This window comes from Physeter macrocephalus, unplaced genomic scaffold (assembly GCF_002837175.3).
Source record: "Physeter macrocephalus isolate SW-GA unplaced genomic scaffold, ASM283717v5 random_1565, whole genome shotgun sequence".
Classification (NCBI taxonomy): domain Eukaryota; kingdom Metazoa; phylum Chordata; class Mammalia; order Artiodactyla; family Physeteridae; genus Physeter; species Physeter macrocephalus.
This window is the reverse complement of record NW_021146609.1, coordinates 866-25,000: the sequence shown is the minus strand read 5'-3', so window position 1 is coordinate 25,000 and position 24,135 is coordinate 866. Positions and strand designations below refer to the sequence as shown.

At 55.6% G+C, this 24,135-nt stretch overlaps 1 protein-coding gene across 1 annotated transcript; it reads left to right on the top strand.

Annotated features, from left to right (window-relative positions):
• The first annotated feature begins 2,055 nt into the window (after positions 1 to 2,055).
• On the top strand, positions 2,056 to 22,870 carry LOC114485433 (unconventional myosin-VIIa-like). The gene is made up of 20 exons (XM_028486837.2): positions 2,056 to 2,200; positions 2,643 to 2,701; positions 2,888 to 3,058; positions 5,353 to 5,470; positions 6,219 to 6,345; positions 7,535 to 7,704; positions 8,621 to 8,811; positions 9,506 to 9,630; positions 10,336 to 10,493; positions 11,501 to 11,654; positions 12,859 to 13,014; positions 13,545 to 13,650; positions 15,349 to 15,462; positions 16,550 to 16,637; positions 16,761 to 16,867; positions 18,990 to 19,175; positions 19,552 to 19,668; positions 20,779 to 20,862; positions 21,768 to 21,887; positions 22,196 to 22,870. The coding sequence occupies exons 1-20, from the start codon at positions 2,056 to 2,058 to the stop codon at positions 22,283 to 22,285; spliced, it is 2,586 nt and encodes an 861-aa protein (XP_028342638.1). The 3' UTR covers positions 22,286 to 22,870.
• The last annotated feature ends 1,265 nt before the right edge of the window (positions 22,871 to 24,135 follow it).

The following is a 24,135-nucleotide window of genomic DNA, read 5'->3' as shown; positions in this document are numbered from 1 at the left end:
CTTCAATTTTTGTCAGTTTGATTAATATGTATGTCAGCGTGTTCCTCCTTGGGTTTGTCCTGTATGGGATCCTCTGCACTTCTTGGATTGGGTGACTGTTTCCTTTCCCATGTTAGAGAAGTTTTCAGCTATTATCTCTTCAAATATTTTCTCAGGTCCTTTCTGTCTCTCTTCTCCTTCTGGGACCCCTGTAATGTGATTGTTGGTGTGTTTAATGTTGTCTCAGAGGTCTCTTAAACTGTTCTCATTTCTTTTTCTTAATAAATTTATTTTATTTATTTATTTATTTATTTTTGGCTGTGTTGGGTCTTCATTGCTGTGCGCAGGCTTTTCTCTGGTTGTGGCAAGCAGGGGTTACTCTTCATTGTGGTGCTCGGGCTTCTCATTGTGGTGGTTTCTTTGTGGAGCATGGGCTCTAGGCACACAGGCTTCAGTAGTTGTGGCACATGGGCTTAGTTGCTCCGTGGCATGTGGCATCTTCCTGGACCAGGGCTCAAACCCGTGTCCCCTGCATTGGCAGGTGGATTCTTAACCACTGTGCCACCAGGGAAGCCGTGTCCTCATTTCTTTTCTCTTTATTCTGTTCTGTGGCAGTGATTTCCACCACTCTGTCTTCCAGCTCACTTATACTTTCTTCTGCCTCATTTATTCTGCTATTGATTCCTTGTATTTTTCATTTCAGTTTTTGTATTGTTCACCTCTGTTTGTTTGTTCTTTAGTTCTTCTAGGTCTTTGTTAAACATTTCTTTTATTTTCTCAATCTTTGCCTCCATTCTTTTTCCGACATCTTGGATCATCTTTACCATCATTACTCTGAATTCTTTTTCAGGTAGATTGCCTATCTCCACTTCACTTAGTTGTTCTTCTGGGGTTTTATCTTGTTCCTTCATCTAGAACATATTCCTCTGCTGTCTCATTTTGTCTAACTTTCTGTGTTTATGGTCCCACAGCCTGCAGAATTTTAGTTCCTCTTGCTTCTGGTATCTGCCGCCTGATGCATGAGGCTGGTCTAAGAGGCTTCCTGGTGAGAGGGACTGGTTCCTGCCCACTGGTAGGTGGAGCTGGGTGTTGTCCCTCTGGTGATCAGGTCTATGTCAAGGGGTGTGTTTACAGGCAGCTGTGGGCTCAGGAAGACTTTAAGCATCCTGTCTGCTGATGAATGGGGCTGTGTTCCTGCCCTTCTGGTTGTTCAACCTGAGACGTCCCAGCATTGGAGCCTTCGAGCTGTTGTGTGGGCCAGGTCTTAGTGTCAAAATGGCAGCCTCCAGGACGGCTCATGCCAATGAGTACCCTGTACCTCCACCACAAGTGTCTTTGTTTCCACAGTGAGCCACAACCACCCCCCGTCTCCCCAGGAGACCCTCTAAGACCTGCAGGTAGGTCTGGCCCAGGCTCCTATGGAGTCACTACTTTGCCCTGGGTCCCAGTGCATGTGAAATCTTGTGTGTGCCCTCCAAGACTGCAGTCTCTCTCTCCCTGAGTCCTGTGGAGTTCCTGTGATCAAGCCCAGCTGGCCTTCAAAGCCAAATGCTCCAGGGGCTCCTCTTCCCATTGCCAGACCCCCAGACTGGGAAGCCTGACATGGGGCTCAGAACTCTCACTCCTTTGAGAGAACTTCTGCGATATGATTATCTTCCAGTTTGTGGGTTGCCCACCTGGCTGGCATGGGATTTGATTGTATTGCGAATGCCCCCCTCCTACTGTCTTGTTGTGGCTTCTTCTCTGTCTTTGGAAATAGAATATATTTTTTGGTAGGTTCCAGTCCTTTTTTGTCGATGGTTGTTCAGCAGTTAGTTGTGATTTTGGTGTTTTGTGAGGGGAGGTGAGCTCAGGTCCTTCCACTCCACCATCTTGTCTGTGCATCTTGCTGTATTGTTAGTTAGCCTAGAAACTGCTCTAAAGGAGTAAGAGATCCACTTGTTTAGACCACAGCTTACAAACGTGTATCCTTTTATCTCCTAAGGACAGGATTGATGTGGTTGCTTTGTTTTTGATGGTGATGATGGTTTTCATGACACTTATGGTTCTGTTGGTTATTATGATGGAGGAATAAGGATGGAGATGATGGAAATGAGGGATGATGGTGGAGATAGTGATGGTGTAGGTGGTGGTGAAGGTAGTGATGATGATGATGGTGCTGCTGATGGTGGTGTTGGTGTTGGTAATGGTGGTGATGATAGTAGTGGTGGTTTTGGTGTTGGTGAGCTGATATTCAAGCAGAATGTATTAGTACAGCCATATCAGTAGCTAAAATTCCAAAATACTTTGAACTAGTTGGAAAACATCTACTGCCTGCAAGGTGCCCAAGACCCTTTCTCTATTGCCCCTGCTGCCATAGCCCTGGGGAGCCCCAGGCAGGCATCACTGGGGCTGCCATGCACCAGCCTCAGACAGAAAAGGGGCAAATGCTCAGTACCCATCTGGCTCTCTGCAACCTCTGCATTATAGCTCACTGGTTGTTCAACCCCTTGACTGTCCCCAGGGGGTGTAGTGATGGTGATAGAGGTAGTGATGCACCCCGTTCCTCTGATAGTCTCCAGCGGTACCCAGGTCCCCCATTCTCCAGGGCAGGCCTTTCTCATCAGGCTGAGAAGGTAGTGGCTGACCCATTACCAACAGGCTGGCTGGTCCCTCTGGGTCAGCTCATGTGTCCCTGGACAGAGTCCAGCTCTGTGCTGGTGCTGAGGAAACCCAGGAGCAGGTGAGTGTGGCCCTGCCCTTGGGGTGCTCATGGCTCCACCAAGCAGACAGGAGGTCCTGGTGAGTCAGGGAGAGCACAGGGTCCCAAAGGCAAGGGTCTGAAAGCTACAGGATGCAGGGCCTGGGGGCTTTGGTGGCCTGGAATGGCTTCCCAGAGTGTGTGTGAATGAGATCTCCCCACACCTAGGAGGATGACTTGGCCGAGTTGGCCTCCCAGCAGTACTTTGTGGACTACGGCTCCGAGATGATCCTGGAGCGCCTGCTGAACCTCGTGCCCACCTACATCCCTGACCGCGAGATCACGCCTCTGAGGACGCTGGAGAAGTGGGCCCAGCTGGCCATTGCTGCCCACAAGAAGGTCAGAGGGCTGGGATTTTGAAGAAGGGGTTTTCTGATGACCTGGCTGAAGGGTAAGGACCTGAGAAATCAAAGAGGTCATAGCTCTTACCTGACATCTGTCTGTCCATGGGGCTGGGAGGACAGGATGGCACCCTGGACCTCCTGGCTCCCAGCAGCCTTTCTCCACCATGGATATCAGTTCACTTGTGTTTTCTGCCCTCTACTCTGCACTGGATGCCAGGGACACAGAGATGAATCAAATCTAGCCCCATGGCCTCATGAGGGAAACCATGGGTCCATGGGCACTGGGGGTCCCAGCTCCTGGCCTCCCACCAACGCTTATTTGTGCTGCAGCTCAGGAGAGTTGGTGCATGCTGGAGGAGCTTCTAGGAAGTGCACCTCCTTTCCCCTAAAAGAGCTCTGGCCCAACTTCCTGCCTGAGGAATTTGAGGTAGTGGCCCCCTCTGCCTCTTGTTTGAGGCCCCAGGCCCATAACCAGCCCTGAGTAGCTCCCTTCTAAGCTAAGAGACCCGCCCCAAGTAGAGCAGGGGTGCCCTGGTGGGGGTGGGGGACCCTGGCTGCTGGAGGGGACCCATGGGCCTCCCCATCTCCAGGCCCGGGTTGTATAAGAGCAGAATCCTCTTTGCACACAAGTTGCCAAGGGCTCCAAGATCAGTGTGTCTCAACCCCTATGCTACGTGGCCTCTTCCCTGACCCAGGAGCCCCATGTGTCTCCCCCTGAGCTCTTTGCCTTCCCTTGAGCTGCCCACAAGTCTCCACCTGTACCCGAATGCTCCCTGCACCCCCTGTGCTTCTAGGCCTGGCTCGACCCCGAGGACCTCCCTGTCCTCAGCCCCCTCCAGAAGAGATGCACTCCCCCACTCTTTCTGTCCTTGGCCACCTCCTCTCCCTCACCCCTCACACTTGGTTAGCTGCTGAAGCCCGTCCATTCCACCTTCCAACAGCTCCAGCCTCCATCCCCACCTCCACTCCTCTGCCTTCCCTGGGTCCTCGGTGTCCACTGCCAATGTGCATGCGGCACCTGGCGTGTTCTGGGTTGGGTGCCATCATTCATGAATTCCCTTTGTTTTGGGTGCTTGCCATGTGCTGGGCACTGCACCAGGCCCTGGAGACATAGCTGCGAGTACAACAGATGTGCCCTCTGCCCTCTCAGAGCCCGTGACCGAGCTCGTGGGTCTCCCCACTGGACTGTAGTGTCCTGGCCTGTGCGTCCCAGAGCCCTGGCCCAGGCCTCTTGTAGAGTGGACAGGTCCGAATTAGCATGATTATTAGGGTCAGAGGAGTAAAAACATTTTATTTTGAAATAATTTCAAACTTACAAAAAAGTTGCCAGTTAAAAAGCTAGGCCTGCTGTGTACAGTATACACTTCACCTAGACTCACCAGTTGCTAACATTGTCCCATGTTTGCTTTTATTTTCTCTGCACACATACATGTTATTATTTTTTCTGAGCCATTTGAGATTAGGTTGGAGATGCTGAGCCCCTTATCCCTGAATACTCACAGCTCTTGTTATGGCACTGCTTCTGGGCCCTCTTCGTGCACGGAAATGTGACAGCACAGGGGCTGGCACACACACACGTCTTCATCTATGTTTGTGTTCATAGATGATAAAAACCATGAGTTCCTTCTGATCCCTCCAATTCTACTCTAATACCACCAAGTTCTTATTAAAGCTTGGCAGAATATTTTTAGATAATAAAACATCAGTGCATTAATTTCTTGCCAGGAGCATTGCATTATTCCCCCAGCTGCTTGCCCACTCCAGGCTCCAACCCTTCTCTACCCTGCAATCTTCCTAACTCCCAAGTTCACCTGTCAGTTTCCACTAAAAGACCAGCCTCACAGTGGTGGCCTCGCCCATGGTTCTCTGTGACCTGGCTCCTACTCACCGGTTTCCCACTCCCTCTTCTTGGTCTGGCCTGGCACCGCCCCCCCCACCCCCGGCCCCATCCTTAGCCACTCATGTTCCTGTTCCCAAAACTCCTTCCTTGATCCCTGCCCTTGTGCCTTGCACATGTGCCGGCTGGGATTGTGGGCTTTCTTGTCACTCTGCTGAATCGGGAGCTTCCTGAGGTGGGACCCATGTTTCTCTAGCAAGTGCTCACTGCTGTAGATGGAATCGGAGGAAGATGGAGTGATGGGGAGGCTGTGGGCTGGCGGGGTGGGGTGAGGCCATGGTGTACACGAGGACATGGTGGCCTGGGGCCCACTTCTGACTTGCAGACAGGGACATTTGATTTCCAGACAGAGCTTGTGCCACGTCTTTTGTCCCCTGTCTGTGCCCCTCCAGGGGATTTATGCCCAGAGGAGAACTGATGCCCAGAAGGTCAAAGAGGATGTGGTCAACTATGCCCGCTTCAAGTGGCCCTTGCTCTTCTCCAGGTTTTACGAAGCCTACAAGTTCTCAGGTACCCCTCAGCCCGCCTGCCTCCCGTCCCTCCCTCGATGGCTCTGGTCCGTGGCAGAGGGAGGGGAATGGCCTGAGCCAGACTCCCCAGTCAGCCAGCCTCCTGCCCGCAGGGCTGCTTGGCCTCCAAGTCAATGTGCTGAGTGGGTCCTGCCTCCCTGCAGCCCAGTAGGGCTCCGTGGCACATAGTAGGTACTCAGCAACACACTGGGTCAAACAATTGACTGAGGATTGTGATCATTAAAGCACCTACTATGTACAGAAGAGGGTGGCCCAGAGCACAGGCTGGGCCGAACCCGTGAAGCTGAGACTAGATGCAGCCGACAAACCTGCACTTGCTTAGCCAACCTCGGGCCACTGGTACCAGGCACCTGCTCCATGCCTGGCCCTGTGCTGGTGGTGGCTTCACAGAACCACCAAATATCAGGTTCGAGGGAACGCTGGGGCTCAGTTGGACTGACTCCTCCCCGTATCCCACCATACCGCAGGGCAGGGACTTGTCCCAAGCTGCACAGACCAGTGGCAGGAATGCGGCTCCAACCCAGTTCCTTAATCCAACACTCTCTTCCCACCGCACCTGGGGTTTTGGCTTGTAGGGAGGTTGTGTTCTCCGAGCCTCAGTTTCCCCATCTGTAAAATGGACATCAACACACCCCACCCTGGCCACCTCCCTGGTGGTTATGAGGATCGAGAAGGGCTGGGTCCAGCAGTGGGCAGGCGCCCTCTCAGTGCCTCTGCCTCTGCCCCAGGCCCCAGCCTCCCTAAGAACGACGTCATTGTGGCTGTCAACTGGACGGGCGTCTACTTCGTGGACGAGCAGGAGCAGGTGCTTCTGGAGCTGTCCTTCCCCGAGATCATGGCCGTGTCCAGCAGTAGGTTAGTCCAACCCCCACTCCCCACTTTAGTGCAGGGCGGGGACCCGTCCAAAGCCGCATGAAGACCAGTGGCAGGGATGGGACTCAAACCCAGGCTCCTGATTCGGCACTTTCTGAAGTGAGGCAGGGCAGATGGAGACACAGGCAGACACACAGGGAAGGAGAGAGCTCCCGGGGCTTTTCTGCGGGTCATGGGGACCTTTGAAGGAAACCTAACAGAGGACATCACCAAGGTGCAGAGACACGCAGTGGCCTGTCCTGGTCGCATGTGACTGAGCAGTACGTGCTGCACCCTGCAGACCCCTCAGGCACCTTCCTCCCTATAGGGTGTGTGGGGGGGGCGGGTATTTACAGCACATTCATGGCTGTTCTGAGATGGGCATGGGTGGTTAGGACAGGCAGGGACAGTCGAGCGTGTACAAAACGCTGGCCTGAGATTCAGGGCCTTGTGTGAGACTCACCTCCATGTCCTCATCTCTAAAATGGAGGTCTTAACTTTCCTTCAATACAGTGGTGAGGAATATATGCAATAATCGATGCGAGAGCTCTTTGTAAACTGAGAAGTGCAATGCACATGGGAGCAACGTTGGGAGTGGGTCCTGGGATGGACTGGCGTTCCCAGCAGTGCCTCCTCCCCCCATCTGGGGCTTGTAGGAGTGTCTCTGGGCTGTGTCCGATGTGGGCCAGGGTTGGGTCATGTCCAGCTCTGACCAGGCACGTGGGGATGCAGTGGTGACAAGATAGTCCTTGTCCTCTTGCAGCTTCACTTGAGAGGGGAGATGGACATTGAATAAGCCATTTTAAAGTAGGGGCCAGTGTCCTGAGGGCTGTGGGAAGGCAGGGAGGGCTTCCTGGAGGCAGTGGTTTCTAGGCTGAGCCTTAAAGGGTGAGTAGGAATTAGACAACAAAGGGGAAGTGAGTTCCCCCTGCAGGCCTCCCAGGACCATGTGTGACTTTGGCCTGGCCGTGGCTGACTCAGGCTGAGCTGTGGCTGCCTGGGCCCCATCTCACCCTGGCTGGGGCGGCCTCTTTCTGGCTGGGCCACATCTGACTGGGCTGGCCTTGGTCTCCTTCAGGGAGTGCCGTGTCTCGCTCTCGCTGGGCTGCTCTGACCTGGGCTGTGCTGCATCTCACTCGGGCTGGGCAGGACTGACCCCGACAGGGCCCTGTTCTCCGTGTTGGTTCTGCAGGGGAGCGAAACTGGTAGCCCCCAGCTTTACGCTGGCCACCATCAAGGGGGATGAGTACACCTTCACCTCCAGCAATGCTGAGGACATCCGTGACCTGGTGGTCACCTTCCTGGAGGGGCTCCGAAAGAGGTCTAAGTATGTGGTGGCCCTGCAGGACAACCCCAGCCCTGGTGAGTGGCTCCTGGCACGAGCTGCCAGTCCCCGGGGTCAGGGTGTTAGGCAGATTACATGCCCTGGCCTCGGCCTGGCGTTCAAGATCACTAGAGCCTGTTACCCATTCTTCCCCAGACACCTTTGGTTCCAACTGGACCAAACAGCTCAACCCTGTGCCTTCGATCTGTGCCCTGTGGGGAACCTTCCTCCCCCTGGTCTTAAATACCTATTACTTGCCACCTTCTCCAGATGAGATCAGGGGTTCCTCCTCAGTGTTCCCCCAATACCCACCATCTTCAAATGATGACGGTGGTAACAGCTATGGACCCTGCATCCCCGGGCCTTTGAGGTCCTGAGCAGAGCGTGAGAAAGAGACAAAATGAACCCAGCCCTGCCCTCAGTGGGGATGGGGTGGGAGCAGACAGTGACCATCCCTGTGATAGTGCAGTGACCCGGGAAGCCCAGAGGCTGTGGGAGCCTGGGGTTCGGGGAGGATGTGTGTGTGAGCAGAACGTTTGGGGCAGAGAGGAGAACCGAGCAGAGGCTGGAGACAGCAGGTGTGTCTGGGAACTGCGGGTAGTTTGTTTCGGCTGGAACGGGTGAGGTGAGGCAGGAGGGGCAAAAAGTGAGGCAGAAGAAGTCAGGAAGGCCATCTGCCAACAACAGGCCCGTGAGCGTGTCGAGGAGTGTGGGATTCCTTTTAGGGCAGTGGGGAGCCACGGAGGGCTTCTGAGCAGGGAAGTGGCCCCCTCCGATGGCTGTCTGTGTTGGGGGTTGTGCAAGGCAGAGGCAGAGCGGCTGCTGAGCAGATATGGGTCAGGGCCTCAGTTCCAGTGGGGAGGAGAGGCTAACAGGTCATCAACCCGAAGAGAGGTGTTCCAACCCAGCCTCTCTCTCTGCCCCCATGTGGCCCTGCTCACCCATGCCTTCCAGCGGGCGAGGAGTCAGGCTTCCTCAGCTTTGCCAAGGGGGACCTCATCATCCTGGACCATGACACAGGAGAGCAGGTCATGAACTCAGGCTGGGCCAACGGCATCAATGAGAGGACCAAGCAGCGTGGGGACTTCCCCACCGACTGCGTGTATGTCATGCCCACTGTCACCATGCCACCGCGGGAGATTGTGGTATGTGGCCCGGGGGTGGCAGATGCATGGGAGGCTCCCCTGGCCCCTCCTTGTCTTCTTCCCACATAAAATGGAGTGAGGGATTACAGTAGATTCATGCTTTGCAGCTTCTGTGAAGATGATCTGGGGGTCTTATGGGACCATAAACTGAAAGTTGGGGGCAACTATCAAATGTACGCCAGGTGGAGAGGGACCTAGAAATTGCATCAGATGAGGAACTGCCCAGGGGTAGCGGATCAGAGAAGAGTGGCCCAGGGGATGGGGGCGGGGGTAGGGGCTTGCACTGTCGAGAAAGGCAGTGAGGGCAGAGCTGGGAAGTGAGGCCCTGCTTCCTCTGGAGCCCCTTGAGCCAGCACTGAGGACTCGGAGCCCAGCTTTCCAGGCAGCTCCTGAGCCAGGCTCTGTTGATGGGGCAGTTCTCACACTGCATCCGCTGCCTTGTCCAGGTTTTCTGACTGACCCAACCTGGTTCAGACACAGGGCACCAAGGGAAGGGTCTTAAGGCCAGCATGATGGAGGCAGTGGTAATGTCAGAGATCCCCCAGGAGGAAAGGTGTTCCCAGGGTCAGAATGGGGCACAGGGTCCACCCCCAGACCCACTTAAGAAGGCTCTGGGCTTTACCATGTTGATCCAGGGGCCCGGGGTAGAGATCCAGGGGCGCCTGACCTCAGCTCCCTGTCTCTCGGTCTCTAGGCCCTGGTCACCATGACCCCCGACCAGAGGCAGGACGTTATCCGGCTCTTGCAGCTGCGAACAGCAGAGCCTGAGGTGCGCGCCAAGCCCTACACGCTGGAGGAATTTTCCTACGACTACTTCAGGTGACGGGGGAAGGGGAGAGAGGGCCCCAGGACAGGGAGCTGCAGGCTCCTCGCTACCCTCTGGTCTGCGTGGTGGGGTTGCTCTGTGGTGTCCCCGTCTGTGAGCAGGGCCCGGGTCAGAGGGAACCGGAGGGCAGTTTCAGTCCATCGAGATGACGCTTCTCATGTTGTGTCATCTTATCCTTCCTTCATTTAAGATACTGTGACTGCGCCCACCCTAGGTGGAGTCCTGGGCACTCCTGACTCAAGGCTGTACCTGCCTCACCGATTCACAGTCCTGGTGGGGAGACAGGCCTGAGACCAGGCGGCTGTTATTCTGTGCGCCCAGTGTTGTGATGGAGATGCTGGGTCGGGGTGGAGATGGAGGCGAGGAGGCTTCGTGGAGGAAGTGGTGTCTGAGCTAAGCTGGGGCGGGGGGTGGCGCGGTGAGCCGGGTGGAGGAGCGCCACAGCTGGAGCAGAGCAAGCAGAGAGAAGCAGGCGCGAGCAGGCCGGGGCGGCGGGCAGGGCTGCTGGGGCACAGCCAGCCTTGTTAGTATCTCCATCTGTCAGCTGAGAAAGTAAGGCCCGGGCAGGGCTGGTGACTCATCCCAGGTCACGCGGTGCAGCAGGGAAGCCGGTTCCCTCCGCTCTGCTTCCTACACGGGGCGGGATGGGGCTGGAGTCACAATCTGGCCGTCAGTGCAGACTGTCCCGTGCTGTGCAGGCCCCCACCCAAGCACACGCTGAGCCGCGTGATGGTGTCCAAGACCCGCGGCAAAGACCGGCTGTGGAGCCACACGCGGGAGCCGCTCAAGCAGGCGCTGCTGAAGAAGATCCTGGGCAGCGAGGAGCTCTCGCAGGAGGCCTGCATGGCCTTCATCGATATCCGCACCCTCAGGGGGTGGGGGCGGACACGGAGGGTCAGGCAGGGGCCACAGGGAGGGGGCGCCTAGGGCGGGGGAGGGCTGGGCTGGGCTGGGCCTGGCCTCTAGGGTTTTCATCTAGACACTTACTTCCTTCTGAGGGGCCCAGCTGGGGCCTGGGCAGACGTGGGGGCATGCTGATGGAGCGGCTCCCTCCGTGTGCCCGGCACCTTACAGCGTGCAGGGGGCTGCCTCACCCATTGTCTCGTCGCACCGTCAATTGGTTGACAGATGTATATCGTGCCGTGTGCTGGGCCAGGAATGGAGACACGGCGGTGAGCAGACCCAGTCCCTAGCCTCATGGTGCTCATAGTTGAGAGTGGAGATGTGCTGATCGGGGTCAGTGCTGTGATGGGACCCGACAGCACATTGACCTGACTTGGCCTTGGAGGAGGGCAGGGAGGACTTCCTGGAGGAAATGATATCTAGGCTGGAGACTGGGTAGGCCTTGGCCAGTCAAAGGGGAGATGGGTGGGGAATGTTCTTGACAGAGGGAGCAGCATGTATAAAGGCCCTGAGGCAAAACAGAGCAGGGCTGTTTCAAGGGCAGAAATTAACTCAGCACAGCTAGAGGCTAGAGTTCAAGAAGGGAATCCCAAGATGTGGGCTGATGGATGAAAGTTTCCCAAGGCCTGTTAAGAAGCTTGGACTGTGTCCTGCGGTGCAGCCATGGGGAGCCACTGGGGCAGGGGGTGGCATGGTTAGATCTGTGATTTGGAAAGTTTATTCTGGTTGCTGTGAGGACTCTGGTGGTGGGGTTGGGGCCTGGAGCAGGATGGCCAGTGAGAAGGTGGCCAGAGGAGTTGAGGAGAGCAGTGTGGGCAGATTATGCCCATTTCCTGGGTGAGTAGCCTGAGGCCCAGGGCCACATGATCAGGGGTGGCAGACCCTGTTGGAGAGTGTGGCCGCCTGCCTCCCGGGCCATTGTTCCCCGATTGGCCACAGCCTTCCTTGACAGCTCCCCACCCGTGCTCAAGTACATGGGTGACTACCCGTCCAAGAGGATGCGCTCCGTCAATGAGCTCACAGACCAGATCTTCGAGGGTGCCCTGAAGGCTGAGCCCCTCAAGGACGAGGTGTACGTGCAGATCCTGAAGCAGCTGACTGACAACCACATCAGGTAAGCCAGGATGGTGGGAGGGTGAGGGGCAGGCCCCCACCCCTAGTGCTAACAGCTGAAGGTAATCGTAAAGGTCCTCCACCCACTGTGATGGGGAGCTCACTCCCTGCCGAGGCAGCAGCTGGCTCTGCCTGGGAACAGTCCTTCTTCTCTCAGAGCAGGAAGCTGTCCTCAGGCCCCCTCATGTCCTAGCTCTCCCTCAAGGGCCAAGGAAGAGGGTCAAGAACCAAGAGGTGGTGGCTGCGCCCTCAGAGTCTGTCCTCCCCCCAAGTTGAACAGCCCCAGCTCCTCCTAATTTCCTGCTGCTCTCTGCCTGAGCCTCCTCTGGATAGCCCTCCCTAGCCCAGATGCCACTGTCTGCCTAGAGGTGCATCTCATGAGTACTTGTCCCATCCCTGGCTCAGGCTGAGCTGGCTGTCAGTCAGAAGCTCTGGCTAAAAACTCTCATGGGCTGGGGGTGTTGGACCCCAGAGGGTGTCACCGCCTCCCTGATGGCCCAGACCATGGCAGGAGGGGGAAGTCAGGCACAAGCTCATCTCAGAGCCTGAGAGAAGCCCCACCCTCTCCCTTTATTCCCAGACTTCCAACTCCCTCCCCAGCTTTGTCACTCTCTACATCTCTTATACAAGTCCACCATTGGACCATGCATCAGATCTTTCTGCACATTCTGTGCCCACAGCCAGGAATACCTTTCCTCTCCTTTGCATATCAGAATTTGCCTCAGTCTTCAAAGCCTAGATCAAATGCCACCTCCCCCTAGAAGCCCTCCAGGCTTCCCTCCTGCCAGACCGAAGGAGCTCAGAGTAGTGCCTGAGGGAGTCCTGGGGCTGGTCTAACATAGTGCTACTCAAATAAGAGACGAGTTAAAGAGCTGCTGCCAGAATATAAATCACACACTGCCTCCATCATAGGAAAGTTTTTCTAAGAAAAAAAACATCTTAGGCAGAGTGCTTGGTGACACAGCTGATTTTTATTCTGACACAAGCACCTTACCTCCACCTGACTAGTAAGTGCGCGGCCTGGGCTGGGGTTGGCAGACTGGACTTTGAGTAGCACTAATGGGATCATTAGGCTGTCAGGGGCGTGGGTCCGTGTTGGTCCTCAGACAGGGGTGGGGGTGAGGGCAGGCATGTGCTGCCGTGGTGAGGAGCTGAGGCATATAGGCCCGCGGTGGCCCTGCCGGACACCACACCTCTTCCTGCAGGTATAGTGAGGAGCGGGGCTGGGAGCTGCTCTGGCTGTGCACGGGGCTCTTCCCGCCCAGCAACATCCTCCTGCCACACGTGCAGCGCTTCCTGCAGTCCCGCAAGCCCTGCCCACTCGCCATTGACTGCCTGCAGCGGCTCCAGAAAGCCCTAAGGTACAGCAGGGGCTGCAAGGGGCCAAGGGGGCAGCGGGCGTAGTGCGTGGCAGCAGGCGCTGGGATGGGCTTCCGGCCACGCTGGCTTGCGAGACGAGTCCCTTGGGGATGCTGAGGTCCTGGCCCATCATCTTCGGGGTCCCACAGCTGCCAGGTAGACAAAGGTGGCAGTGCCCGGTACCCATTCTGGACACTTTGACAGTCTGGTTGCTCAGAAAGTTATTTTCTCATGCCTTCAAGTCTGCTGGGGAGGCAGACACCTGGGCCGCACTCCATACTCTGCAAAGCCCACTTGTACCCTTTGCTTCATTCGGTCCCCTCCACATCCCTGTTTGGTAGGTACCATTATCATCTCATTTTACAGATGGGGAACTAGAGGCTTGAGAGTTTGTCACCTGGTAGGAAGTGGTGGGTGGGGATCAGGACTGGGGTTTGCCTGTCTCCAAAGTTCCCCCTGCTCCCCATGGCCCCAGGAATCTGCTGCCTCCTGACTTGGCCCCCTTCCCCCTCCCCCTCCCCCCGGTTTTCAGAAACGGGTCCCGGAAGTACCCCCCGCACCTGGTGGAGGTGGAGGCCATCCAGCACAAAACCACCCAGATTTTCCACAAGGTCTACTTTCCCGATGACACGGACGAGGTGAGGGACTCCGGCTTCTTGGTCTGTGGGTGCCCCTGAAGGACCAGGCTCCCTCGGGGACACGGGGCAGCCCTGATGTCTCTTCCCCACCACCCCCACCTTTGCCCCCATCCTCCTGCCCCTCAGTGGAGTTCGGGGCTCAGTCAAGAGGCCATAGACTCCTCGGGTCAGGAGCCCTTGGGTTCCTAGTTCAGCCTCTCACTTCCTTGATCAGCTTCCTTGAGAAGGTCACCCCGCCCTCTCTCTGAGGAGCCTCTGCTTTGGAGAAACGCGCTTTCTCCCTCTGAGCTGAGCTCTGTGTTGATGTCATCTCCCTGATGCCAGCTCTGTTCCTGGGCCAGGCCTGCCTGCTCCACAGCCCAAGACCTCCCCCATTGCCCTGAGCCCACCACTCTCCTGCAGACTAACCCTTCCTTCCTTCTCACCTGACCTGTGAGTCCCCTCCACCGTGGTCCCCTGGGCAAAAGTCCTATTTGTCTTCTTGTCATGCCCATTTGGTCGGGCTGGCTCCTGATCGACACCCCCTGCTCCATCCCAGCACAGCATCTCATTCAGATAAACAAGACCAACAGTGAAACTTTCGGTTTGAAAAGCAGTTTAAAAACTTGTCTAGAGACTAGAGACTCAGAAATGCCACTATAGGATTCTAGTCACAAGGACAGAAAAACTTCCTAAAATCTTTTCCTGTCCCCTGTGGAGGGTTACATGGAGCATCCCCCCACCCCCCAAATTGCACTCCTCCCTCATCTAAGCTTCCCCAGACTCTCCTATCCCTCTCAACCCCGGTCTGGGCTGCTTCCCGGCTCTTGGCTCCTCACCCTTTCTGGAGTTTGCTTTCTCCTTCCTCCAGTTTCTCTCCTTCCAATCACCCTGTCCCTTCTTTTTTTTTTTTTTTTTTTTTTTTTAATTTTATTTATTTACTTACGGCTGTGTTGGGTTTTCGTTTCTGTGCGAGGGCTTTCTCTAGTTGCAGCAAGTGGGGGCCACTCTTCATCGCAGTGCGCGGGCCTCTCACTAACGCGGCCTCTCGTTGCGGAGCACAGGCTCCAGACGCGCAGGCTCAGTAATTGTGGCTCACGGGCCTAGCTGCTCCGCAGCATGTGGGATCTTCCCAGACCAGGGCTCGAACCCATGTCCCCTGCATTGGCAGGCAGATTCTCAACCACTGCGCCACCAGGGAAGCCCACCCTGTCCCTTCTGTGCTCCCTTGGCCTCTGCCATCACTCATGCTTATACAGCCGGGCCCAGGACCCTGGAGGCCAAGGCTTAGTCCCGCTTGAAGAGTTGGGAAGGGCACGATCTGGGAAGACCCAGACAGGAGTTGCTTTTCCTTTTTTTAAAAAAAATTATTTTTAATTGAAGTTTAGTTGATGTACAATATTACAGGAGAGTCAGCTGTACAACAGAGTGACTCACAGTTTTTAAAGGTGGTATTCCATTTATAATTATTATAAAATATTGGCTATATTCCCTGTGTTGTGCAGTATATCTTTGTAGTTTATTTATTTTATACATAGTAGGTTTTATACTTCTTCCTTAAGCACGGTGCCCAGCTCTGGGGAAACCCCCTCAGAAGGAGGGTGTCTTGCACGGGAGGGGGCTCCGTCTAGCTGGAGACACAGCCACAGGGATGCGACAGGCCCCGGGAGAGGCCCTGCCAGAGCCAAGCGAGTGCTCCCTCGCCACCCCTTCCCCCAGGCCTTCGAGGTGGAGTCCAGCACTAAGGCCAAGGACTTCTGCCAGAACATCGCTGCCCGGCTTCTCCTCAAGTCCTCCGAGGGATTCAGCCTCTTCGTCAAAATTGCAGATAAGGTGGGTTGTGGGGGGGGGGGCGTTGATTGCTTATCTGCCTGCTCTTGGTCTGTCTCATGGGAAATTTGCTGGCGCCCTGGGAGCTCATGGGGCAGCGGGGCTGGGGACAGAGACAGAAGGAGGGACGGGGAGAGGAAGAGGCGCTCTTACACACGGCATCTGATTGTGCCCGTCTCTTTCTTACATCCCTGCAATGGCCCCCTTACATGCAGCAGCTATGCCCAAATCTCTCTCCTCTGAGGCATCGCACAGCCTGGCCACAGACCTCTTGGGGGCACTCTGTGCTCTGGGCACACTAGGCTCCTCGCCCTGCCCCAATACACATGTCCTTTCCAGAGTTGATTTGACTGGTCCCTCAGCTGCCAGGCTGAGGTCAATTCACCTCTGAAAAAGCCCTTGAAGGGAGGATGGCTGTCCCCACCTAATAGACCACAGAACCTGGACTCACAAGTGTTAAGTGACTTATCTCGGGTCACACAGCAGGGACTCAGATCCAGGTAGGTCTGACTCTGAAGCACAGGCCCCTGCCTTCACCCCACATTGCCTCCCACCCCATTTATGTCCCTGGGAGTCAAAGGCCCAGCTTGAAAGCCCCTTCCCATGGGGGGCTTCCCCGTCCCCTGCAGGCAGGTCAGGTGCTCTCTCCTGTCGCTCACCCACAGTTCCCTGTGCATCCATGTCCATCTCCTCACTTCATGTCTGTCCCTGTGCCAGACACTGTGACCCAGAGGTGATCTCAGTGAGGTCCTGGACCCAGGGGGGCTTAGAGCCTGTGGGAGGAGCAGGACACGGATCCCAGAGAACGTCCAAAGCAGGGACTGGGCCCCTTTCTCGGCCTTTTTTCCAGGGTCCTAGAGCAGCAATCAGTGACTCTTTGCTGAATGACTGAAGGGAGTCACTGTCACTGGACAGAGACACTCAACAGGCACAGTCGGGGCAGGATGGGGTTGATACACGGACGGCCCCTCGGGCTGCGAGCAGGAGTTCTTCTGGAGGAGGGGCTGCCGGGGAGGCTTTGGGTGGGAAAGTCAGAAAACTCAGTACTGCTCAAATGAAAATGAGTGGACTAGAACGGCCATGTCCCTAGGTCCTCAGCGTCCCTGAGAATGACTTCTTCTTCGACTTTGTACGACACCTGACGGACTGGATAAAGAAAGCACGGCCCGTCAAGGATGGTAACGTGAGGCTGAGGCCTGGCATCATCTGAGGCCCGGGTTAGGCCTTCCTTCGGGGCTGGTGCTGGGCTGGACACCCTTCTGTGCTGGATCTTCTGGGTGACCGACTGCCCTCTGCCACAGGAATCGTGCCCTCGCTCACCTACCAAGTGTTCTTCATGAAGAAGCTGTGGACCACCACGGTGCCAGGGAAGGACCCCATGGCCGATTCCATCTTCCACTATTACCAGGTGAGCTGCCCAGAGCCTCTCTGTTGTGGTTGCCTGCTGTCCTTGCCAGGGTAGGGACAACAGCATGGACTGGAAGCCATTCCTGCTGAGGTCTCCGGAGGTGGCCCAACCTCAGATCCTTCTCCTTCCCAACCCTCTAGCCCTCGGGCTGAGCTCTCAGGCCCTTCCCTTGGTGAGGGGCTATGCTCTGAATTTGGGATTCTGCTGGTACACCTGGGTCGGGAAACGTTTTCCAGTAAGGGCATGGGCCTGCGGGAAGCCAGCAAGGTGGCTCACAGGCTGAGCCTCTATTATGTGTCTGGCAGTTTGTACTCATTCTGTCCTCCCAACAAACCCCAAGAAGGAGGCATGTTATTCCCATTTTACAGAGAAACACTCAGAGAGATCAGGTGATGTAATTAGGATCACAGGGCTGATGGAACTGGGGTTTGATTCCAGGTCTTCATGACTGCAGACTCAGTGGTCTCTTCTGAGGTGGCCGTTTACCATTCTGTGGGACAGACAGACCAGGATGCTGGGAGGAGCACCAGTGGTGGGGAAGGCGGCTGCCCTGGTAGAGGGAACCCTGGCCTGGGAGCCAGAAGGGCCGCCTTCCTTCAAACCCAGGATCTTCCTCTCCCCTTTCCCCTTTGCCCCATGTTGCCCGTTTAGCAAGTGGCACCGTTAACTACCAGCTCCCCCAAGGCAGAAACCTGAGTCAGCGTGGACCTCTCCCTTGTCCCAAATCACTCACCTGATGACTTTACCTCCCAAATATCTCTAAAACGCATTCACGTCTCTCCATCACCACCTCCACCAACTTGGGTCAGTCCACCATCTTCTCTCATCTGGAAGAAGCCCGTAACCTTCTCTCTGATCTCCATCTGTCTTTGACCCCTTCAATCCATTCTCCACAGGGTGGTCACCATGATCCTCTCAGTGGCTTCCCATTGCCTTGTACCAACACTCCTTTGCTCAGCTCATGCCAGCTGCATTTTCTCAGATTCTCAGATGTGCCTTCGTAATGTCTCTCTTCTGGAATGCTCCTCCCTGGGTTCTTTCTCTCAGCTACTGAGTTTTTAGATGTCAATTCAATCATCTTAAGGGAAGTCTTTCCTGCCCCCCGGACTAGATTGGGTCACCTTGCTATATTCTCTCATAGTACTGAGAACAATTCCTTCAAAGATTGTAGTTATACGTTGGTTAAATGATTAATGTCTGTTCTTGGCTACAAGATCCATGAGAGTAGGGAGGGTATATGTTTGTTGCTTAAAGGGCCTGACCCATAGTAGATGCTTAATATTTGTTGGCTTGATGGATGGGTTCACAGGTGAATTGGTGACTCACTAAATGGTTGGGTGGAAGGATGAATGGTGAATGAATGTATGAGTGGATATTGGTACATGGATGGATGGACAAATGGGGGAATTAATGGGAATTTGATGTGGGTAGGTACACCCTTATGGGTGGGGGCAGGTGGGTGGGTGGATAGATGGATGGGTGAGTAGATGGATAGTTTCTGATCTGCAGTGTATCCTCAGGCCCTCCTTGGTTTCCCTACTCTTCAGATAGTGGATAAGTCAGCTGTAAGGTTCCAGGAGCCTGTGGGCAGTGCTGGCCCTTCTTTAGAGGCTTCATCTTTGCTTTCAGTCAGCTACTCCGGTTCTGGGTCTGGAAGATCAAGGTGGGGATGGGGCTGGCGCTGCTGATGAAATCAGTGGGTCTCAAGGGAACACAACGGGAGGCGGCCAGCCTGAAAGGCTTTTCCCAAGGAAGGACAGGCCCGGGGGGTTAGGGTTATGGAACAGTCAGGCACCCCAGCTGGTCCCTCTGAGTTTCTTCATCTTTGAAATAGGGCTGTTCACCTCACTGGACTGTTATGGGGGGAAATGAGATGATCTTCACACCTGGCTCTGCTTTAAATCTGTAAAGCGCTGAATCTGTGTGGCATAATGCTGTTTCCCCGTACTGTGCCTCCCCCGGCTTGGGGAGCAGTGTCAGCTGAGGTTGGGGAAGCAGGTGGGCCCAAATGTGGGGTAAAGCAGTAGACCCGGCCTCATGGGGGTTGGGGGGGGTGCTTAAGGGAAGGAGCCCGCTTCCTCCAGGTGCCTCCACTGCCTGTGACCTGCTCTGTCTCTGGCAGGAGCTGCCCAAGTATCTCCGAGGCTACCACAAGTGCACGCGGGAGGAAGTGCTGCAGCTGGGGGCACTCATCTACAGGGCCAAGTTTGAGGAGGACAAGTCCTACTTCCCCAGTATCCCCAAGCTTCTACGGGAGCTGGTGCCCCAGGACCTCATCCGGCAGATCTCACCTGACGACTGGAAGCGGGTGACCATGGGGGAGACAGGGGGAATAGGGACCCCCTGAATGATTCTCTGGGTACCCCAGGGTCAATGGGGCAGGTGCTGGACAGCAGCCCAGGGAAGTATCTCTTGTGGCCCCTGTAAATTCAGCCGGCCACTTGGCAGTAATTTGCCCTGTCCTGGTTACCATGGTGACTGGATTTTGATACTGTTTGGCCTGCTTGCTTTGGGGAGGGAAGGGCTGTCAGGAGCCCATTAACTGGTATAAGTGGGGAGGCTTCATAGCCTCCAGGACCCCCATCCTACACCTGGTCCTCCAGGGCCCACGACAGCTGCTGACAGTGCAGATGGGGCAGGAGCGGCAGGGGAAAGGACTCTGACCCCCGCCCCTCCCCCTGCAGTCCATCGTCGCCTATTTCAACAAGCATGCAGGGAAGTCCAAGGAGGAGGCCAAGCTGGCCTTCCTGAAGCTCATCTTCAAGTGGCCCACCTTCGGCTCAGCCTTCTTCGAGGTGAAGGTATGCCGTGGGTGCGTGCTTCTCAGAGAGGATGAGGGGGAACCAGATGGCACAGAGACTCCTCCTCCTCTTTACTTTGGGAAACTGCAGTGGTCTCTGCCACCTGCCTGGCAAGGAAAGGAGGAAATGGCCCTCAGCTTTGTCCCAGCTAGGTGTCTCAGCTAAGTACTGGGCCCTGGGCTTAGTCCTGGGACACTGAGGGGCCATTATCTCAGCCTGGCAGGGGAGGCAGATGTGCACGGAGGCCAGAATAATGCAGGCCGATCTGCACCGTGACAGTGGGGCGGCAGAGCCTGGGAAGCCCAACCAGACTGCAAAGGCTGAGGAGGCTTCCTGGAGGAGGCAACGTTGAGCTTTCCAGGGAGACCCTGAGGGGAGGGTTCCTGGCAGACAGCCTGGCACGAGCAAAGACCCAGAGGTGTGACAGCTTAGGCCTGGGCAGGAAGTGCAAGTGGGTGAATGTGGATGGGCTTGGGGTGTGAGGCGAGCAGACTGCGGTAAGAAGCAGGTTGGTGAGCAGGAGAGGCGGGTAGGGTTCCTCCTGCAGGTGGTGCCCAGCCTGGAGGGTTTTGCACAGGGATGATGGATGGGGCCAGAGCCCACTCTGACTTCAGGGTGGGGGTGGATCTGAGGGGATAGGTCAAGATGGAGTGGGGGGGAATGGCCTTGCTACACACGGAGGAGGAGGCCCCTTGGAGAAGCCTGGCTGTGCAACGAAGAGAGAGGTAGGTAGGTACACCTGGAGGCAGGTGTAGGGTTCAAGGAGGCTTTTTAAAGATGAGAGGCTTTAGGGCTGAGAGAGAGAGCAATAGCAGAGACTCCTAGAGAAGCAGGACGGAAGGGCTGAAACTGCTGCCAGGCTGGTTGGGGACCCATGAAGGGATCTGGGGTAGCTCTGAGGGCCCAGCAGAGGTATTGATAGAAACCATGAGGTCGTGGCAGGACCGCGAGCACCACTGCATCCCTGGTACCAAGCAGGCAGCAGGAGAGGTAGACTTAAGCCCAGCTGGGGGCGGCTTCACTCCTGCCCCAAATGTTTATAATATTTCTTGCTCTGGGTTCCCCACCTGATGTCTCTGGCTTTTTTTTTTTTTTTTTTTTTTTAACTAGCAAACTACAGAGCCAAACTTTCCTGAGATTCTCCTAATTGCCATCAACAAGTATGGGGTCAGCCTCATTGATCCCAGAACCAAGGTGAGCAGTGACAGGGGGTGGGCTTCTCTGTTTGCACTTCTAACAAAGGCCCCCAGACTCAAACCCCAAGAGACCCTATCAATCAGTCAGCCACCACCATCCTCGCTTCATCCACCCACCTGGCCACACATCATCTTGAGAGGTTGACCGTGTTTGCCGTGTCTACTTCCTTACCTCTCATCTCTCCATCAAAACTGCTCTCTGAGTTACTAACAAAGCCCTCGCTACTAAATCCAATCACTCTTTAGTGCTTGGCCTTTCAGTGTCATTGGATACTACCAACCACTTCCTCCTTCCAGAATGCTCTCTGTCCACATTGGGCAGGGTGGGAGGCTCTACTGGGGTAACTGCTGCTCAGGTGTGTGGGCCTGAGCAGTTCCTACCAAGGGGGCCAGGAGACAAGTCCTACCACTGGCACAGGAGGGTACAACTGGGGCTGTCGGCGAAGGGGGCAATGACCACCATCTTCCCCTTGGCTCCATGTGCCCACTTTCCTGGTTTTCCTCATATCTCCCTTGGTCTCCCTCTCAGGCACTTCCCTGGGCTTCTTCTCTACCCAGCCCACACACTGTGTTCCCCAAGTCTGTGTCTTCCCCCTCCAACTCTGCTGGACCACCTCACCTGGGACCACAGTTTCAGTTCCTTCAGGCTCTCAGATTTCCAGTTCCGGGCCCCATACACCTGACGGCCTCCTGGGCTTCCTTGGTTGTCCCACCAGCTGGCTCGGCCCAAGGCCTGGAGGGGGAAGGCATCTGCTTTCCACAGCAGCTCCATAGCACAGCTGGACTCTACCCTTTGCTCCTTTTCTCGTCTGAGAGTCTGAGGTCCTTCGTGTGCGTGGTGTCTGTGGGCTGGAGCTGAGGAGAGTGAGGCCGTGCAGCTTCAGACTCTCTCTGCTCCCCTAGGACATCTTGACCACTCACCCGTTCACCAAGATCTCCAACTGGAGCAGCGGCAACACCTACTTCCACATCACCATTGGGAACCTGGTGCGCGGGAGCAAACTTCTCTGTGAGACGTCACTGGTGAGAGCTCTTCCTTCCGGGCCTGGTGGGCTCCCCTGCCTCACCTGCAGCTTCAATTGCGGGACCCACTAATTATCACCTTAATGTGAGGTCGCAACAGCTTAGAGCCCTAGATGTCTGGCTGGATGAATCCAACCCTTCAGTTGTGTGGCTGGGGAGACTTCAGTAAGTCCAGAGGCGGGGGCAGGATCTGCCTTTGTCCGGGGTTCTGTCCACTGCAGTTAACTGGGAGCTGTGTTCTGGGTCTGAGTGGGCGGCCGTGTCCTACTCTGTGCTCTGTTTGTTTATCTTCTTGCTGCTGTTTCCAGGGCTACAAGATGGATGACCTCCTGACTTCCTATATTAGCCAGATGCTTACGGCCATGAGCAAACAGCGGGGCTCCAGGAGTGGCAAGTGAACAGTGGGGAGGCGGTGCTGGCTCTGTGCCTGCTCTCTAGGCAGCAGCTGGCTCGGGACCATCAGCTACCTCTGCAGCCGGGGGAAGACCTCTGCCATCGAGGCAGGGAGGCTGGGCCGGCTGGCCACCACTGACCGTACCATCGTGGCCTCTGACCCTTCTTCCGGTGCAGCGGCTTCGCCGGGATGCAGAACTCCCCTCCGTCCACCCCTGAAGCACCCGGTTGGTTCTAGTCCTGGCTTGCTGTGGCCTTCCCAGTTGTAAAACCCTGTGCTCCTTGGATGCCGTTCTTATCTCAGACTAGCCCTACTATGTGACTTCTTTTGACTTTCTGTGCGCCACCAGGAAAGGTAACCAAGAGGACTACCTAGTTCTTCAGGCTGGGAACAACCAAACCAAGATTGTTCTGAAGCCTAAGGGACTGGCTTAATTCCCCTAAGTCCAGGAGCCTCAGCTGGGGTGAGGGAGACAGACCACGTTTATATATTACAGTGTGAGTGAGTGCTGAGCCCCTGCTCGAGGCTCCCCTGATCACCTCAGGCATAAAGCATGTGTTCCATCTTCTGGCCCTGTAGTGTCTTTGCTGGGGGAGGGGCAGGGTGTGGGGCCAGGACAGGGCCCTTTGGGGGAGTGGCCTACAGAACTGTCTCCTTAGTCTGTGCGTGCAGGGTCAAGCTGTTCTGGGTCTGGGGGTTGGTTGGGGGTGCTTGAAGGACTGGCTGGGCCTGGGGCAGGCTGAGGGGATGCTGCACTGGGAGGTGGTGACCTAAGTGTGGATGGGCTGGAGATCCAGAGGGGGGACCAGCTTCTGGGACTTACCTAGGGCCAGTGGATCAAGAGTGGCCCTTGCATCCTGCCAGAAACATCTTGGCTCATCAAGAAACCTCCAAGAACCTCAGGAACCATGCTGCCTTGGGATGGATCCTTACGTCCAGTGGGTGCCTGTAAAATATTACTTTGTGACCAGGATGGAACATACAAGTTTGGACATGACCTGGGCAGGTCCGGGGGTGGGGGATTCAGACAGGGAAGGTGTGATCTGGGGGTGGGCATCCTTCTGGGCTGTGGCTGGGAGGAGCACCTAGAGAAATGACAGGGGAGAGGTTGGCATGTTTGTGATCTGTTCTCAGGGCCCCCCTGGTACTTCAGCAGAGCCAGCCCAGCTCCACTTGCCCTCACACACTCAAGGGTCTGGGGTCACCTGCATGTAGGTGACAAACCACTCCACAGGGAGTGCTATTCCTGTTCTCTCCAGATACCTGTGCGGGAGGTGGAGGGGCTGGCTGGTGAAATGGAGGCCCCCAAACCAGGCAGCCCTGCCCCACCAATGTTCACATGACTCCACAGTCAGCCCGGGATAAATCTGAGCCACCAAAAAGGTGCTGTGGTGTCTGCCCCTACACATCATCATATACATGGGAATATGAGCCCTGAAGGAGTGTGAATACCTGATGGGCACATAGTGGAACACAACTTGCTGCTTCTAACGCTGGGCTCCCAGACAGATATTCTCAGCTCTAGTTTCCCTTCAAGACCAAATGCCTTTGGGTGGACATGGGATTATGCCCATCACCCCACTGGGGAAGTCAGCCAATGACAAGCTATTAGGAAGCACCCACTGTACGACAGGATGTGCGTGTGGGATGAGATCTTTACTCCTGACTAATGCCCATGCCACCTGTCCTTCTCTGACTCACTTTGGCACTCATCCCCTAGTCTTTGTCAGCCTGAATGACCACAGAGGGGTCACTTGCATCACTTACCTTCCGACTTCCTGAGAGGTTGCCTTTTTTTTTTTTTTAAACATCTTTACTGGAGTATAATTGCTTTACAATGGTGTGTTAGTTTCT